This window comes from Episyrphus balteatus, chromosome 1 (assembly GCF_945859705.1).
Source record: "Episyrphus balteatus chromosome 1, idEpiBalt1.1, whole genome shotgun sequence".
Lineage (NCBI taxonomy): Eukaryota > Metazoa > Arthropoda > Insecta > Diptera > Syrphidae > Episyrphus > Episyrphus balteatus.
This window is the reverse complement of record NC_079134.1, coordinates 151,022,950-151,040,968: the sequence shown is the minus strand read 5'-3', so window position 1 is coordinate 151,040,968 and position 18,019 is coordinate 151,022,950. Positions and strand designations below refer to the sequence as shown.

General features: G+C 29.7%; 1 protein-coding gene across 1 annotated transcript in view; it reads left to right on the top strand.

Annotated features, from left to right (window-relative positions):
- LOC129905899 (gamma-1-syntrophin) overlaps positions 1-15,911 on the top strand; it is a 183,236-nt gene extending 167,325 nt beyond the window's left edge. The window contains exons 10-11 of the mRNA XM_055981523.1: positions 4,641-4,844; positions 15,744-15,911. Of these exons, the coding sequence (XP_055837498.1) occupies positions 4,641-4,844; positions 15,744-15,854 (315 nt within the window). The 3' untranslated portion in view covers positions 15,855-15,911. The remainder of the gene's footprint in view (positions 1-4,640; positions 4,845-15,743) is intronic.
- Positions 15,912-18,019: the final 2,108 nt, after the last annotated feature.

Here is an 18,019-nt window from a genome sequence, read left to right as displayed (position 1 = left end):
TTTATAGAACACATTGTGGATAGCTCGTATTCTTGATCCTTCTTGGTGCATTTAAAACCTATTCCAGTTAATTTTAAATTTATTGAGAAGTAAATTCTGTTTATTTCAGAGAATTTTTGTATTGTTAAAAGTGTCCTTTGTGCACTAAGGTAGTCAATTTATTCTGTGAATTTCTATTAAAAGCAGACATTTTACGAATAAAAAAAAGTAAATCGGTCGGTACTCGGAGTATAACCTTCGTAAGCTTAAACACTTTTGTATTAAAGAGCCATTAAGAATTTCTGAAAAATAGAAAGTTAAAAAAAATATAAAAAATAATGCAGTTTCATTATATGATTCAGACCATTTGATAAAGAGATTTCACAAATAGTAACTTCAAGAGTGAGAAAGCTTCATAAGGAGATGCGACTTCATGAAGAAAAAGTGTCTTCATAGAGTAAAAAGACTTCAAAGAAAGATGCGACTTCATGAAGAAAAAGTGTCTTCATAAAGTTGATATGTTTCAAAGGGAAATGCGACTTCATGGAGAAAAAGTGTTTTCATAGAGTAAAAAGACTTCAAAGAAAGAAGCGACTTCATAAAGAAAAAGTGGCTTCATAAAGTTAATACCTTTCAAAGGGAAATGCCGCATCATGAAGAAAAAGTGTCTTCATAGAGTAAAATGGCTGCAAAGGGAGATGCGACTTCATGAAGAAAAAGTGTCTTCATAGAGTAAAAAGACTTCAAAGAAAGAAGCGACTTCATAAAGAAAAAGTGTCTTCATAAAGTTAATACCTTTCAAAGGGAAATGCCGCATCATGAAGAAAAAGTGTCTTCATAGAGTAAAATGGCTTCAAAGGGAGATGCGACTTCATGAAGAAAAAGTGTCTTCATAGAGTAAAAAGACTTCAAAGAAAGATGCGACTTCATAAAGAAAAAGTGTCTTCATAAAGTTAATACCTTTCAAAGGGAAATGCCGCATCATGAAGAAAAAGTGTCTTCATAGAGTAAAATGGCTTCAAAGGGAGATGCGACTTCATGAAGACGAAGTGTCTTCATAGAGTAAAAAGACTTCAAAAAAAGATGCGACTTCATAAAGAAAAAGTGTCTTCATAAAGTTAATACTTTTCAAAGGGAAATGCCGCATCATGAAGAAAAAGTGTCTTCATAGAGTAAAATGGCTGCAAAGGGAGATGCGACTTCATGAAGAAAAAGTGGCTTCATAGAGTAAAAAGACTTCAAAGAAAGAAGCGACTTCATAAAGAAAAAGTGTCTTCATAAAGTTAATACCTTTCAAAGGGAAATGCCGCATCATGAAGAAAAAGTGTTTTCATAGAGTAAAATGGCTTTAAAAGGAGATGCGACTTCATGAAGAAAAAGTGTCTTCATAGAGTAAAAAGACTTCAAAGCAAGATGCGACTTCATAAAGAAAAAGTGTCTTCATAAAGTTAATACCTTTCAAAGGGAAATGCCGCATCATGAAGAAAAAGTGTCTTCATAGAGTAAAATGGCTGCAAAGGGAGATGCGACTTCATGAAGAAAAAGTGTCTTCATAGACTAAAAAGACTTCAAAAAGAGACGACTTCATGAAGAAAAAGTGTCTTCTTAGAGTAAAATATCTTCAAAGAAAGATGCGACTTCATGAAGAAAAATTGTCTTCATAGAGTAAAATGGCTTCAAAGGGAGATGCGACTTCATGAAGAAAAAGTGTCTTCATAGAGTAAAATGGCTTCAAAGGGAGATGCGACTTCATGAAGAAAAAGTGTCTTCATAGAGTAAAATGGCTTTAAAAGGAGATGCGACTTCATGAAGAAAAAGTGTCTTCATAGAGTAAAAAGACTTCAAAGCAAGATGCGACTTCATAAAGAAAAAGTGTCTTCATAAAGTTAATACCTTTCAAAGGGAAATAACGCATCATGAAGAAAAAGTGTCTTCATAGAGTAAAATGGCTGCAAAGGGAGATGCGACTTCATGAAGAAAAAGTGTCTTCATAGACTAAAAAGACTTCAAAAAGAGACGACTTCATGAAGAAAAAGTGTCTTCTTAGAGTAAAAAGACTTCAAAGAAAGATGCGACTTCATGAAGAAAAAGAGTCTTCATAGAGTAAAAAGGCTTCAAAGAGAGATACGACTTCATGATAAAAAAGTTTCTTCATTGAGTAAACAGACTTCAAAGAGAGATGCGACTTCATAAAGAAAAAGTGTCTTCCTGAAGTTAATATGTTTCAAAAGGAAATGCCGCATCATGAAGAAAAAGTGTCTTCATAGAGTAAAATGGCTTCAAAGGGATATGCGACTTCATGAAAAAAAAGTTTCTTCATTGAGTAAACAGACTTCAAAGAGAGATGCGACTTCATAAAGAAAAAGTGTCTTCCTGAAGTTAATATGTTTCAAAGGGAAATGCCGCATCATGAAGAAAAAGTGTCTTCATAGAGTAAAATGGCTTCAAAGGGAGATGCGACTTCATGAAGAAAAAGTTTCTTCATTGAGTAAACAGACTTCAAAGAGAGATGCGACTTCATAAAGAAAAAGTGTCTTACTGAAGTTAATATGTTTCAAAGGGAAATGCCGCATCATGAAGAAAAAGTGTCTTTATAGAGTAAAAAGGTTTCAAAGAGAGTTACGACTTCATGATAAAAAAGTTTCTTCATTGAGTAAACAGACTTCAAAGAGAGATGCGACTTCATAAAGAAAAAGTGTCTTCCTGAAGTTAATATGTTTCAAAGGGAAATGCGACTTCATGAAGAAAAAGTGTCTTCATAGAGTAAAATGGCTTCAAAGGGAGATGCGACTTCATGAAGAAAAAGTGACTTCATAAAATTAATAGGTTTCAAAGGGAAATGCGGCATCATGAAGAAAAAGTGTCTTCATTGAGTAAACTGACTTCAAAGAGAGATGCGACTTCATAAAGAAAAAGTGTCTTCATAAAGTTAATATGTTTCAAAAGGAAATGCGGCTTCATGAAGAAAAAGTGTCTTCATAGAGTAAAATGGCTTCAAAGGGAGATGCGACTTCATGAAGAAAAAGTGTCTTCATAGAGTAAAAAGACTTCAAAAAGAGATGCGACTTCATGAAGAAAAAGTGACTTCATAAAATTAATAGGTTTCAAAGCCAAATGCGGCATCATGAAGAAAAAGTGTCTTCATAGAGTAAGAAGGCTTCAAAGAAATATGCGAATTCATGAAAAAAGTCTCTTCATAGAGCAAAAATGTTTCAAAAGTTTCATGAAATAGGTATGCAACTTTCAAAAGCAGTTATGATAAATTGAGAATAAAGCAATATGGGTATTAAGAAATTCACAATATTTGAAGAACCATCCAATGCGTCTACATAAGTTTCGACATTAGTATCTTAGCATTTATTAATCTCTTCCATCAAAATACTTCAAAGATAGCAATGATTTGGTTTCGTTCTGCGAATTGTAAAATTTTCTCTGAAAGCAATAAGATTTTTGATGTGACAACTACCAGCAATTTTTAGATTGCATTCTTGTAAAGGTCATAAAGCTAAAGCTTTTATAAAGCTACTTTGAATTGTATTAGAATTTCTTAGCTAATTTTCTTTTTTTTTTTAGTTTTAATAAATTCTTCTTTTATCTTGAATATTTTTCATAATGAAAATGTTTCTATTTTTCATCTCAACTCAGGTGTTTCCAAGCCTAATTTAAATACATTTGTAAAAGCAAAACTTTTTCACTTTTGACAGTAAGAATATGTGATGTGCCCCGAAGTAATTTCCAACTGAAGCCCTTGAAAAAAAAATTGTGAAAAGGAAAAAATTTTCTTGAATTCATTTAATGCATTGCATCAGCGGGGGATTCTTTTTCCTTGAAGAGATATCATCATCAAAAAACTTTATTCAACATTGACACTTTTAGTAAAGTTTATGACACAAAACATTCAGCCTATATATGAAACTTTTTCTCACTCAAATACTAGAACACAAAACAAAAAGAAAAAAAAAACTAGAAAAGTAATATTAAACTTTCGAATATGCCGCATGAGACGTTTTCAAAAGAAAATCCATTAAACTTTGGTCAAAACAAAATAGAAATATGAAAAGTTTATAGTTTCAACTTATCAATAGAAAAGATACAAGTACACTGTAATACATCTATATTTCCACATCAAGGTGGATACTATTCTCCATTTCCTTGAAGAACTTTATTATACCTACTCTCTCTTTAAGGAAGTTGCTAAAATCATTCAACTTGTTCTTATTTCGACGAAGGACGACAGACGACGATACCAGAAACCAGACCAGGAATGAATTTGCCAAAGACCACCTTTCAAGTCGCAGGCATTCCTAAAAGACTGTATTCAAGTTACCCATTATTCCTAAACCAACGGCAATATTTCCGCATTTTCCTGTTCTTTTTCGTTCGTTAAACCGAATCCTTTTTGGCCCTGCAGAAATGTACTTTTTCCTGTTTATTGGACTCAAACTCTCTCAATTGGTTATATATTTTTTTTGTATTTTGGGAGGACTTAGTAGTATAGGGGAATTGGGGGGTGGGGAAGGTTTTTTGAACGTTGCTATGTTGAACACGATGAATGCAGTGAACAAAGTGAATAATAGCTTTTTTAACGTTGTTCTCTTTTTTTTTCTTCTTCTTCTCGTATTTTTTTTTTTTTTTTATATTTATGGTATGCGATTTTGTAGCGGAAAACCTTTGCCGTTTCACATCACGGAAAGAGTGGCGGATTAACGCTTGACTGGCAATCAGGATTCTCATTAGCCGAAGGGGCGGACTCGTCAATAGTTTGGCAGTATAAATTTTCCCAACTACGTGGTTCGAGCGATGATGGCAAATCAAAGCTGAAACTTCATTTTCAGGATCATGAAACGCGTGCTATTGAAACAAAGGTAAGTCTTCATAGTCGACGTCCTACTCGTCGTCGTCAATGCTTTATAACAAATTTTTAATTTCCGTTCTTTTTTTTCTCGTTTTTTTTTTTTTTTTTCGTTCATTCTTATTTTTTATCAAGTTTGTTTGAATTTCTTTCTCTATTTTTCCTATTTTATATAATCCTCTTTTTTTAAGTATAGTTTTTTTTTTTTTACTTTTCATGTTTAAAGTTTTTTTTTTGTTTTCTGGTCTTTTTTAAAGCTTCAGTAAGATGAGAATTTTTTTTATTCTTATTCAACATAAAGTTGCTTTTATAACCTTAACACAAAACTAATAGTTAAATAGTAGTTTTGACAGTTGTTTAAAAGTTTCTTTTATTTTTTTTTTTTTTTAATGAAAAGTTTTAGATTAATTGCTTTTATTTATTTTTTGGTTTTTATTTTTGTTTGTTTACTGTCGGATATGGACAGTTTAAACAGAAGGTTATAGGTGAATGACACCAGGTATTTCGTAAATTCAAGCATTCAAGTTGCATCTATACAAACTATATAAGGGGGGCTCAGAGTTCTCAAGCCCCCCCAAGCCTTCATGTTATTATTTAGCTAATTTCATCATAATGTACATGATTAACTGAAACTTGTTCGTAAATCTTAGAGATTTAGAGGCAGCTCAGATGCTCGAGCCCCCTCTAAATTCTGAAACGATTGTTTGTGTTTGTTCGAGTAACGAGGCCGTAACCAGGGGGGTCAATGCCCTACCTTAAATTTTAAATGCCCTACCTTAAAAATGCCCTACATCCAAAAATGCCCTAACATCAGAAATGCCTTACCTTCAAAAATGAACTACCTTCAAAAATACCCAAATTATAAAAATGCAGTGCCCTCAAAAATTATCTAACTTTAAAAATTCCCTTCCTTAACCCTCTTTCGGCACACGGGTGCGAATTTGGCAGGACAAAAATAAAAGTTGTTCACAAAAAAATGTCTTTATAAGGGTGAAAACGCCTTTTTTTTGAAATTGTGAATACAATATTCGAATTCCTCGGAAAATTCTTCATCAATTTCATATATGATTCTCTATAAAATAGTGAGACAGAAAAAAGTTCTAGCGACTTGAAAAAGTATACACCAAATTCGCAAAAAAGAGGTGTGTCTACAGAGGGTTTAAAATGCCCTACCTTAAAACATGCCCGAACTATGAAAATGTCCTTCTTACAAAAAACGCTTTAGCTTTTAAAATGTCCTAACTTCAATAAGGCTGTACTTAAGAAAATGATCTTTCTTCCAAAAAGCTCTAGCTTTAAAAATGCCCAACTTATAAAGATGCCGTTCCTTCAAAATTGATCTTGCTTTAAAAGTTCCCTGCCTCAAAAATGCACTACCTTCAAAATGTCCTATTTGTGAAAATGTTCGACCTTCAAAAATGCCCCTCTTTTAAAAATGCCCTACTTATAAAATAAAATGCACGACTGGGTCGCACGAACTTGCTCTTAGAGTTAAAGTTGCTTAAATTTTTAAGACTTATTATATAGAAATTTGGAAAAAAAAAATAAAATTCGTTTAAAAAAAAAATAAAATAAAATCTGAAATTAAATTGCCCTCCAAAACAAGTATGCAGTTTTGATTGATATATTAAGATGCATTTTTAGAAAAAAAAAATTCAAAATCGTTAGAGCCGTTTTTTAAAAAACTAATTTTTTATAAATAATTTTTTGGAAAAAAAGTTTTAAAATAAAATTGGTATGCCATTCTTTAGAAATCACTAATCAACATCTAAAAACAAAATTTCAAAAAAATTCAATGTCCCGTTTTCGAAAATTTGATTTTTCAAAAAAAAAATTTCACAATTTTTTTAAAAATCCAAAAATTATTTTTTTCAAAATCTTATTTTTGGATTATATTTAAATTATATAAATGCTTCTTCACAAAAAGTTTCGTTGAAATCGAATAAGCAGTTTCGGAGATAATCGGATTTGAAAAAAAAGGTTCTATGGCAGGTACCGTTAATAATGATTCTCAAAAAAAAAATTTTTTATTGAAAGATAGACCTTAGCTTATAACTACTGCTTGAATTTTTTAAACAAAATCGTTGGAGCCGTTTTCGAGATATTTCAATTTTACTAAAATCGGTATATGACAAGTACCGTTATTTTTGGTCCAAAAAAATTAATTCCAAAAACCCCTCTGGAGAGTCGCCAAATAACGCTACATACCAAGTTTGACATTAATCGGTCCATCCGTTTAGGCTGTAGCTCCTTATACAGACAGACAGACAGACAGACAGACAGACGGACTTCCGGGACCCACTTTTTTGGCATTGTCTACCATCGTAATGTCATGGAAAAATGTTATCTCAACTTTTTTTTTTTGTACGAATGCATAACTTGATATATGGTACCTATATCGCAAGTAAAAAGGAGTTATATTTCTCCTCTATGAAATTATAATACGGCTAATAACTGAAGATATCTCAGACAATACAAAAAAAATTTCGGAAAGATTTGAACAGTTTTTGACAAAAGACATTTTTTTTAAAGAAACCTGTACTTTAAAACATAACCTTAAATACAGTAAAAATGCCTTTTTTTGCATTGTACCAAAGCAGAGTTAATATTTCAAAAAAGAAAAAAGTAACTTAATATTTTGACTTCGGATTCGAGTTCAGCACAAAAGTCTCATATACAAAATAAAAGTTTAATGATGTTAACTTTCCCAAGAACAAAAACAAATCATTCTTTTATATTGGAAAAAAGCTAATTTTCAATTGATTTTTAAGGTCTAAAAATTCTACCAAGTTAAGAGTTAAAATTATTTGAGTAGACTGGAAGATAAAATAGAAAACCAAGTGCAGATTTTTACCAAAAAAGGTTTAAAAACAATGAAACTAAATTAGGCACTGTATTTAATAATCAATTTTTTTCGACCTTCGTAAAGCAATTGCTAAAATCCTAGTAGTTTTTTTTAATTTTTAACTTAATTGAGTACCTATAGAAAAAGATATTAAGGCTATTTCAGGAACATATAATACATGTGGTTTTGATGAAAAAAACCTAGACCTTTTAAGATCAAGAATTTCAAGAATACTGTTTTTAACTACATTTTTTTCCACTTTCTTATCGATTTAAGTTATACACTATTTAAAGAAAATGTATTTTTTAATTTTTATATTATATAATTTATACACACTTATTTTTAAATTCAACGAGGTACTTTTTATGAGAATAGGTTGAGAACTTACTGAGAAAAAAAAATTTCAAACGATTATCTACTAATGCCCTACCTGATAAGACTGTTGCCCTACCTTAAATTCAACTCTGGCTACGGGCCTGTCGAGTAATAGCCTAAGCTGACAACCCTCAAGGTTGTGGTAAATTTATTTTTTTTTTTTTCGGATTTTAGTCCAATTCGGAATTCTTCAGATTATTTTTTCTAGTATTTTGACCGTTAAATTTTGCAAAACTTCTTATGCAATCTCAAAACACCGTATTTTATCGTCTTAAGTATATTTACTCTTTTTTTTTTCAAAAAAAAAAAAAACATTTTTCTCAAAGATATTGGAAATAGAAATTTTTTGATATCTCAAAATCTTAGTGGTCAACTAATGGTTTCTTTAAGCAAATTCCAGTTCGCGCTTCTTATTTGGATAAATAAAGCAAAATATTACTAAAAAAAATATATATTTCGGAATAAACATCAAAAAGAATTTAATTGAAAATTAGTTTTTGCGACTGCATTTCCTTTTTTTGCGCATTCACTTCCTGAAGGTGAAATTAGGTGTTCTGCTCATACTCATTCAGATTTGCCGATCGAATTCAATTCACTTTGTTTCTGTTCGAGAATTCGGTGCCTTTTTCAATGAATCTGCAATTTTTGAACAAAATATTTAGATTTAAATTCTGCTTTTATTTCATTAAAATTGCCAATAAAGCAGCAGTTAGGCTATTGATTATGTCATTTAGAAAGGAACTAAGACGTTCACGGGTTTTTATTGCAGGAATCGTTCAATGGGTTATAAAAGAACATAAAACCGCGGAGTGCTATTAAATGAGAGGGTGGAAACTGAAGATAGGGGTGTAAAAGCCCCCTTTTTGGTTTTTTCAATATATCTCGTAAACCGAGCAAAATTTTAGTATATTGCTCTCAAAACTTTTTGTAGAGAATTAAATTTCCTATTAGAATAATGTTTTTTAAAAATTGAAAAAAAAAAAATTTCCATACCAAAATAGTCGAAACAATCATAAAAAAAATATCAAAAAAATCGATTTTTTGAGTTTTTTTGCTTTTTTAGTTGTACATTTTTTTTGGGTTGAGATAGACATAAACATTGCTCGAAAGAAAAAAAGAAGATTAAATTTCCTTCAAAACCCTGTACTCACAAAATTTTTTCATTGAAAATTAACCGAAGTATGGCCATTTTAATCTATCTTTTTTTCGCATTTTTAGTTTTACTCAAGTAAAACAGAAACATTTGAGGGGAAAGTACGATAACTTAAGCACCAAGAACTGATAATGAGATTTTGTAGAGGGGTTAAATACAATCATTGTTTACTATGGGAGGGGGGATCTATGTCCCCCCGTTTTGGCGGGAGGGGCAATTTTCTAAAAAAAATACTTAAAATAAAAAAAAATTATTAAAAAACAACGGACACACTCACAGTTTTGATTGATACTTTTTTCAAAAGCTAGAATTATAAACTTAATATTAATTTTAAAATGAAGTTATTTTAATCAATTGTTTTTGTACTTTCCCCTCAAATGTTTCTGTTTTACTTGAGTAAAACTAAAAATGCGAAAAAAAGATAGATTAAAATGGCCATACTTCGGTTAATTTTCAATGAAAAAATTTTGTGAGTACAGGGTTTTGAAGGAAATTTAATCTTCTTTTTTTCTTTCGAGCAATGTTTATGTCTATCTCAACCCAAAAAAAATGTACAACTAAAAAAGCAAAAAAACTCAAAAAATCGATTTTTTTGATATTTTTTTTTATGATTGTTTCGACTATTTTGGTATGGAAATTTTTTTTTTTCAATTTTTAAAAAACATTATTCTAATAGGAAATTTAATTCTCTACAAAAAGTTTTGAGAGCAATATACTAAAATTTTGCTCGGTTTACGAGATATATTGAAAAAACCAAAAAGGGGGCTTTTACACCCCTATCTTCAGTTTCCACCCTCTCATTTAATAGCACTCCGCGGTTTTATGTTCTTTTATAACCCATTGAACGATTCCTGCAATAAAAACCCGTGAACGTCTTAGTTCCTTATTGCCCTGTTTTTTTCGACATAATCAATAGCCTAAGTAATTTCATTTAAGGAACAACATAAAAATGGATGATCTTTCAGTTTTTTTACAGTTCGAAGCAATTTCGAAGTTTTCGAAATCGATTAAAATGAAGAATATGATATTTCACTTCACGCGATGACTGATGAATATAGCTCAAAAACTAGACGTGATAGGAATAAATCTGTAAACAGTTTTGAATTCAGCAAGTTCGAACGAAATAAAGTGTTTTTTTTAAGGATGACTAAACTCCTTGCTGTTTGTGTAAAATGTTCGGGACACAAGAACTTTGAAAAAAAAATCTCTACTTTGAAATTTGAATGTGAAAGGAGGAGACAGTCGAGAGCAGTAAAATGCTACTATACCACTTTCAGTACAGCAGCACAGTGCTTCACTCTCCATCAAAGATGAGTAAAAAGAGAAAAAATGTTCGTACATTTACCCTATACAAATTTTTTCAATTGTTTTCTAGCCCCCTCCAAATTTTTTTTTTTTTTTTCTGGATACGCCACTGATCCCATTTAGCAAAAAATTTCAGTATCCCAATTCCATAACTTCTACCTATAGCAAACAAAAATGCTTAAGGGGTAATAACAACTTGTGAACCACGAAATCGAGCGTCATTTTCATCAGCGTATAAAACAAAGAAGAAATATTATTTTCTTTTGGTGTTTGTTTAGTTTAATTAAGTATATTAATAGGTAACAGAATAGGCTAATGTTAAATTTTTTAATGATGTGAAATTTTTTAAATGGCGGTGTATTTCAGGATGATAGTAAAATCCTCTGCTCCCATCGGGCGACCAATTAACTCCTACAGTTCTTAACCGATTGGGCTGAAATTTTGTGTTGAGATTTAAAATACTATTCTCTAGTGAAGTACGTAGGATTTTTTTGAAATATGAATTTTTAAAGAAATGGCATTAGTTTGAAAAAATTATTTCATTCCAAAAACAAAATTCGTTGAAAAAAAGACCATAAAATCGTTAAATTTAAATATTTCAAAAAAATCCTACGTACTTCACTAAAAAATAGTATTTTTAAGCTCCACACAAAATTTCAGCCCAATCGGTTAAGAACTGTAGGAGTTAGTTGGTCGCCCGATGGGAGCAGAGGATTTTACTATCATCCTGAAATACACCGCCATTTAAAAAATTTCACATCATTAAAAAATTTAACATTAGCCTATTCTGTTACCTATTAATATACTTAATTAAACTAAACAAACACCAAAAGAAAATAATATTTCTTCTTTGTTTTATACGCTGATGAAAATGACGCTCGATTTCGTGGTTTACAAGGTGTTATTACCCCTTAAAATGTTTTAAATAAAATCAAATTAAAAATTTTTCTTAATTACAAAATAACTTTTTTAATAATTGTTTTGACCTCAAAACGAAGTATGACATTCAATTAAGTTAAATTTTTTTTTTTGAAAATCATTATTAACGGTACCTGCTAGAGATGAGCAAAAAATCACGACCTGTGATTTTTAACCTGTGATTGACAAATCACAATCACTACCTGTGAACAGTCTTCAAATAACCTGTGATTACCTTAACCGTGAATTGGAAATTCACTTTTTACTTTACAGTTCGCACTTAGCACAAATAGAGCATTTTCCCTGAATGTCATTTTCGACAAAAGTTTGTTTAGGTTATGGCGTGATTTCTCTCACATAGATCAATCATAAAAAAAGATCTCTTTGTTTGAACTTAACACTAGAAGTGAGGCAAACATTTTTGTCAAAAGTAAATTTAAGTGCATTTGCGGGTTCAAAACAATTCCCTTTTATACTAGAACTGTTGTAAAAAGTTATTTTTTTCAAAATCAGAAGTCAAAAGTCATTTTCAATGCGCTTTCGTGAATTCCACGTAAAATAATTTACGTTTACACAAGTGCATTGGAAATTCAAATTATAACCTGCGATTTTTCAAAACAGCTTTTGCAACAGTTCTTTATTAAAGCCTGGTACGCAGCTCGCGCTAAATTTTAGCTCCCATACAAATTATAGAAAATTTTTAGCCGAGCTAAAATGGATCCCATACAAATTATCGATAACTTGTATGGGAATTTTATCTCGGCTAAAATTTAGCGCGAACAGCGTACCAGGCTTAAACGTGAATTGGTTTGACTGGAATTCACGCAATTGCTTTGGAATTTTTTTTAATCCGTGATTTTTTCCAAAACAACTTTTTAGCAGTTCTTGTTTGAACGTTTATTGGTTTGACTGCAATTCACGCAAATTCTTTTGAATTTTTTAACCTGTTATTTTTCACAACTTTTGCAACAGTTCTTTTGCAACAGTTCTTTTGTAAACGTGAATTGTACTGACGGAATTCACGCAAATGCTTTGGATTTTTTTTTTACCTGTGATTTTTCCCAAAACAACTTTTCAACAGTTCTTTATTAAACGTGAAGTGGTTTGACTGGAACTCACGCATTTGCTTTCCAATTTTTTTTAACCTGTGATTTTTCACAAAACAACTCTTGAAATAATTCTTTTGTAAACGTGAATTGTTTTGACCGGGATTCACGCAAATGTTAAGGATTTTTTTTAAACCCGTGATTTTGTGCAAAATAACTTTTGCACCAATTCTTATGGAAACGTAAATTTAAAGGCTTGGCCACACTGGAGGGTATGCGGTAGCGGTACGGGTAGCGGTGAGGGTACTTGTATGAAAAAAATTCCAAACTGACACATCAACGTTCAGGTGTGGAATTTTTTTAGTACAAATATCGTTACCGCTATACCGCATACCCTCCGGTGTGACGTTGATGTGTCAATTTGGAATTTTTTTCATACAAGTACCCTCACCGCTACCCGTACCGCTACCGCATACCGTCCAATGTGGCCAAGCTAAATTCACGAAAATGTATTGAAAATTACTTTTGACCTTGGAAATAAATAGCTTTTGCAACAGTTCCTGTGTAAACGTGAATTGTTTTTATCGGAATTTACACAAGTGCATTGGAAATTATAACCTGTGATTTTTCCCAAAACAACTTTTCAACAGTTCTTGTGTAAATGTGAATTGTTTTTACCGGAATTCACGCACGTTCGGAAAAATTAATGTTTTGTTTACCCCTTACAATCACATATGGCTCCAGAAGAATCACGGTTTGGCCGCGAATATTTGCTGTGAAATTGCAGGTTGCCCTGATCAAAATAAGGGTTTTCAACGTTACTTCTCCCGTGAAATAATAAATTTCTCCCGTAAAATCAAGAGTCGCTTAGACAAAATAATGTTTTCCCCAGTATAATCACGGATGGCTTTGGTAAATCGCGGATCTGTTTGCTTAAATCAGCTCCTTTGTTTCAAATACACTCGTATTTGAGCTTCTTTAGTACTTCCTACGTGAAAAATCGTAAAGAAATGTGTATATTGGAAAATACAAACGTTAATAATGCTACGTGTAATTTTTTTTTTTTTTGGATTTTCATAAAAAAATTGAAATCACGATTAAAAATCACAGGTTACAATCACCGTGAATTCAAAATCACAGTCACAGTCAATTGAAAAATCACGACTTAGCTCATCTCTAGTACCTGCCATAGAACCGTTTTTTTCAAATCCGATTATCTCCGAAAGTACTTGTTCGATTTCAACGAAACTTTTTGTGAAGAAGTATTTATATAATTTTAATATAAGCCAAAAACAAAATTTCAAAAAAAAAAAATTTTTGGATTCTTAAAAAAAATTTGAAAATTCTTTTTTGAAAAATCAAATTTTCGAAAACTTGACATTGAATTTTTTTGAAATTTTGTTTTTAGATGTTGATTAGTGATTTCTACTAAATGGAATTACAATTTTATTTTAAAACTATTTTTCCAAAAAATTATTTATAAAAAATTGTTTTTTTTTAAAAACGGCTCTAACGATTTAGAATTTTTTTTTCTAAAAATGCACGTTAATATATCAATCAAAACTGCGTACTTGTTTTGGAGGGCAATTTAATTTCAGATTTTATTTTATTTTTTTTTAAACGAATTTTATTTTTTTTTTCAAATTTCTATATAAAAAGTTTTAAAAATTTAAGCAACTTTAACTCCAAGAGCAAGTTCGTGCGACCCAGTCGTGCATTTTATTTTAAATATTTTAATAAACTTACAAAATAAAATTTGTTTTAAAGTCACAAAAAATCTCTTAAAATGGGTTTGACTTCCAAACAAAGTATGCCGTTGCCATTTAATTTCTTGTTTACAAATGATTTTTAAAAAATAAAGTCATTAGAAACGATTTTTTTTTTAACAACTAACTATTTTTTAATTTTAACTATTATGCCTGTAAGACCTAAGGTCTTTTAATTGCAAACTACACGGCACTAGTTAGAAGAAACAGAAAGATAGGAAAAATCTTTAAAAAAAAAAAAAACGAAATTAGAAAAAAAACCCATTTGCCGAATTTGAAAAATCAATTTTTCAAAAATTTGCAATGCCTCGAAAAATTTTGTATGACATGTATTCGTTCTAAGGGAAATATGTATCATATTTTAATATTCTTATCGTATTACTACTTTTTTCTATTCAACAAAAAAAAATAAAATAATTTTATTTGCATTTTTGTTTTTTTTTTTTTTTATTTTTAATTTTGATAACAAAAGATCTTGTTTTTTTTTTCATAATTCAAAAAAAAATAATTAAACTTAATAAACTATACAAAAATGTATTCATTTGCAGTTTTGAACTGACTTAAGTTACATTTTTTATAAAATTTTTCTATATGTGTGCTTATAAATTTTATCAGCTCCGCTCAAAAGCTTCGTTCCGGTTCAAAATATGTTTACTTGCTTTTTCATATTAAAAAAAAAATAAATAGTTCTTGTATTTTAAATACATTTTGAAATGCTCTATTAATCAATTCAAAATGATATAATGCTTTTAACGTTACAAAAAACTATTACAAAAAAAATAATTTCTCTTATTAGCTCATCATATGAATTCCCTTATAAAACCTTTTAGCTAAAGAGTTTTTCGTTGCAACCCCAGAAAAAGTTAATTACAAAACTATATCAAACTTTAATTACCCAGGAGTTATTAGCTTCTCTCGGACGAGTTGAAAATTTGTTACAGTATCCATTTTCATGTGTTTATTTATTATTTTTTGTTCATGCCAACGTTATTTACTGGCAATTAATATTGAATTAAACTCTCAAAAGAGTTCAATTTAAAGTTGGAAATGATACTTTTTTGATACTAAGGTTAATAGGTATTATTCTGTCCTGGTATTTTGCTTGAATTTAGCAATTAAGTTATACACAAAACCTTTTGTGGGTAATTTGTGTTCATTTATCCCATAGTTGTTATGTTTTTTGGCGAATCCTTAACATTATGTATGAATTTTCTATTCAATTTTGTTATTATTTTTGTCTATTAAAATACGTGTTCACGTGTAAAATATGTTTTAAAGGTAGAATGAGAGACTACACACCTTTTAAATAAATCGACTCTATTGATTTTCAACTAAAAATTCTTCGTCAAGCTATCATTTTTAATTTATTTATTATTTTATTCATCTTTTTTTTTCACCTTAAAAAACCCCCCAAAAGATTTATTTCATTTGCTTATTACGATAAAATATTTCATAATTTTTATGTTCGTTTTTTGTAATTTATTATTATTATTTCTTATTTCAGGAACTAGAATGCCAAGTGCTGCAAAGTTTGCTATTTTGTATGCATGCGTTTTTGACAGCTAAAGTTGCTTCTGTCGATCCAGCATTTTTAAGTTCAATTCAGCAGTCTTAATTAATCAATTATTAAATATAATATTTAAATTTTAAATTTAAATTTATAATAAAAAAAAAAAATACAAAATAAATGTAGGTTAAAATAAATGCTGTAATATTGTAGTTTAATTAAAATTATATATATAAAAAAAATAATATTAAATGTAGTATAAATTATTATTAATAAATAAACAAAATATAAAATTAAATAAATTATATATTAAAAATTTTAAAACAAATTACATTTTATTTATACAAAAATTGAAAAAAAAAAAATGTTTAAAAATAAATACAATTCGAAACATATATATTTTATATATATTTTGATTTTCTTAATTATAGCTTAGCTTCTTTAATTATTATTTTTTATTTATGTTATATAAAAAATTATTTTTAAAAATTCAAGAAAAATTCGAATTGATTTATATTTATTGTACTTAATTAAGTTAAGATTATTTTCTTTTTTTTATGAGAATATCTATTTTTAAAATAACAAAAAAAAAATATATTTTGTATAAACACAAAACTTGTATCTACTATTTACACACAAAAAAAAAAATATTAACATAGTAAAAAAAAATAAACAAACAAACAAAAACAATCTTTAACAAAAATAAATGTGCATTTATATTTGTGTAAAATTATATTTTTGAAATAATATTTCGTCTTGAATATTTAATTTCAAAACGCATCAAATTTCTTAAATCATTTAAAAATAATAAAATCATGATATATAGTTTTCTTAAGCTTACAAAATATATTCAAATCAAATCCAAATCATTTCATATAGCTTCAAAAAAAAACCATTATCAATAAAAAGGTATTCCTGAATGGTGTAAAAAAGTTTAGTTTTAAGTTTAGTAATTTTTGTTTTAATACGGACAGAAGTTCTCCAGATTTTGTCATTTTTTGACCTTTCAAAGGTCAGAACACAATTTTCATAGAAATAAATTATAAATTGTTAAAAATTTGTACATGTCTTAAATTGTGTCAACTCAACTGTATACTCGTAAATTATCGCCACTATTAAATTTTTTTAGAAGGCTGATTTAAAATCGTATTTGAAATCTTAAAATATGACCAAATCTGTAGAATTTCGATGAAAGACTTAAATTGTATGCCAGAATGAGTAACAGGCACTTTGAATTGACACAATCTACCACACTCATCAACAGTTCAACAATTGAATCTGAATTCCCGCTCTAGTTCCGAAAATTTCTTAGTTTCAAATAACACGAAACTAAGGGCGATTGCGATTGAAAAAAAAATCAAAAAAAAACATGAGCTAAAGGTGTAATAAGCTTAGGGTGCATAAAGCGCATAAAGGTGTTTACCTCTTCAAAAGCACATTTAGCCTTGTTGTGTGGCATAAATCAAGTTATTTAAAGCCATTTACGAACTCAAATTAAGCAGAGACTTAATGCGAGTAATTGAAAAAGCTTTTAAGAGTCAATGTCTTCAAAAAATTTCATCTCGTTTCAGCCATTCTAAGCAGAAATTTCAAGTGAAGTTAGAAAATTTAGAGGGACTTGGCTTACCGAGAATATCCGAATATTCGTATTCTTTTAGCAAAGAAAGGAGTTTCTGCATCGCCAGAATTTCCGCTTGGAACAAGGTTGGTCTGGTTGGAAGAAGACAATACAGAGATCCAATTTTTCCAGGAAATTTTCCACTTCCTACACCTTTTTTGGTTTGGAGCCTTCAGTTTAGAATTGTATTGAATCTTCCAAGATGGTGTAGTCCTTCGATACGGATCTTGACGGGATAGTTACTTGAAAATAAGTATCGAACACAAATAGTAACGGTGCGGTGTGATATAACTTAAGCAATTCCGAATAAATTTTAGAAAATTACAAATTAGTCTTGCCCATTTGATTGTAAGTTCAATGTAAGGTTGCTTTGAGATGAGTAGGGTTTAAGATCAACAGGCGAGTTTGTTGATTCTTGTTTTCTGTATAAACATATTTCGTTTGAGTTTTGAGTTTGAGGTTTAATGGTTTGTTAAGGCAATACAAGGTGCCAAATTTACCCCTAAACTAGATTCTGTTTAGACTTTGATTATACATAATTTATTAAGGAGTAAGGTTTTATAAAGTTCACATCAAGTAAGGGAAAAATCAAGTCTTCTATCGAAAAGTGGGTATCTAACACACTACTTGACACTCATGTTTGTACGAAAAAAAA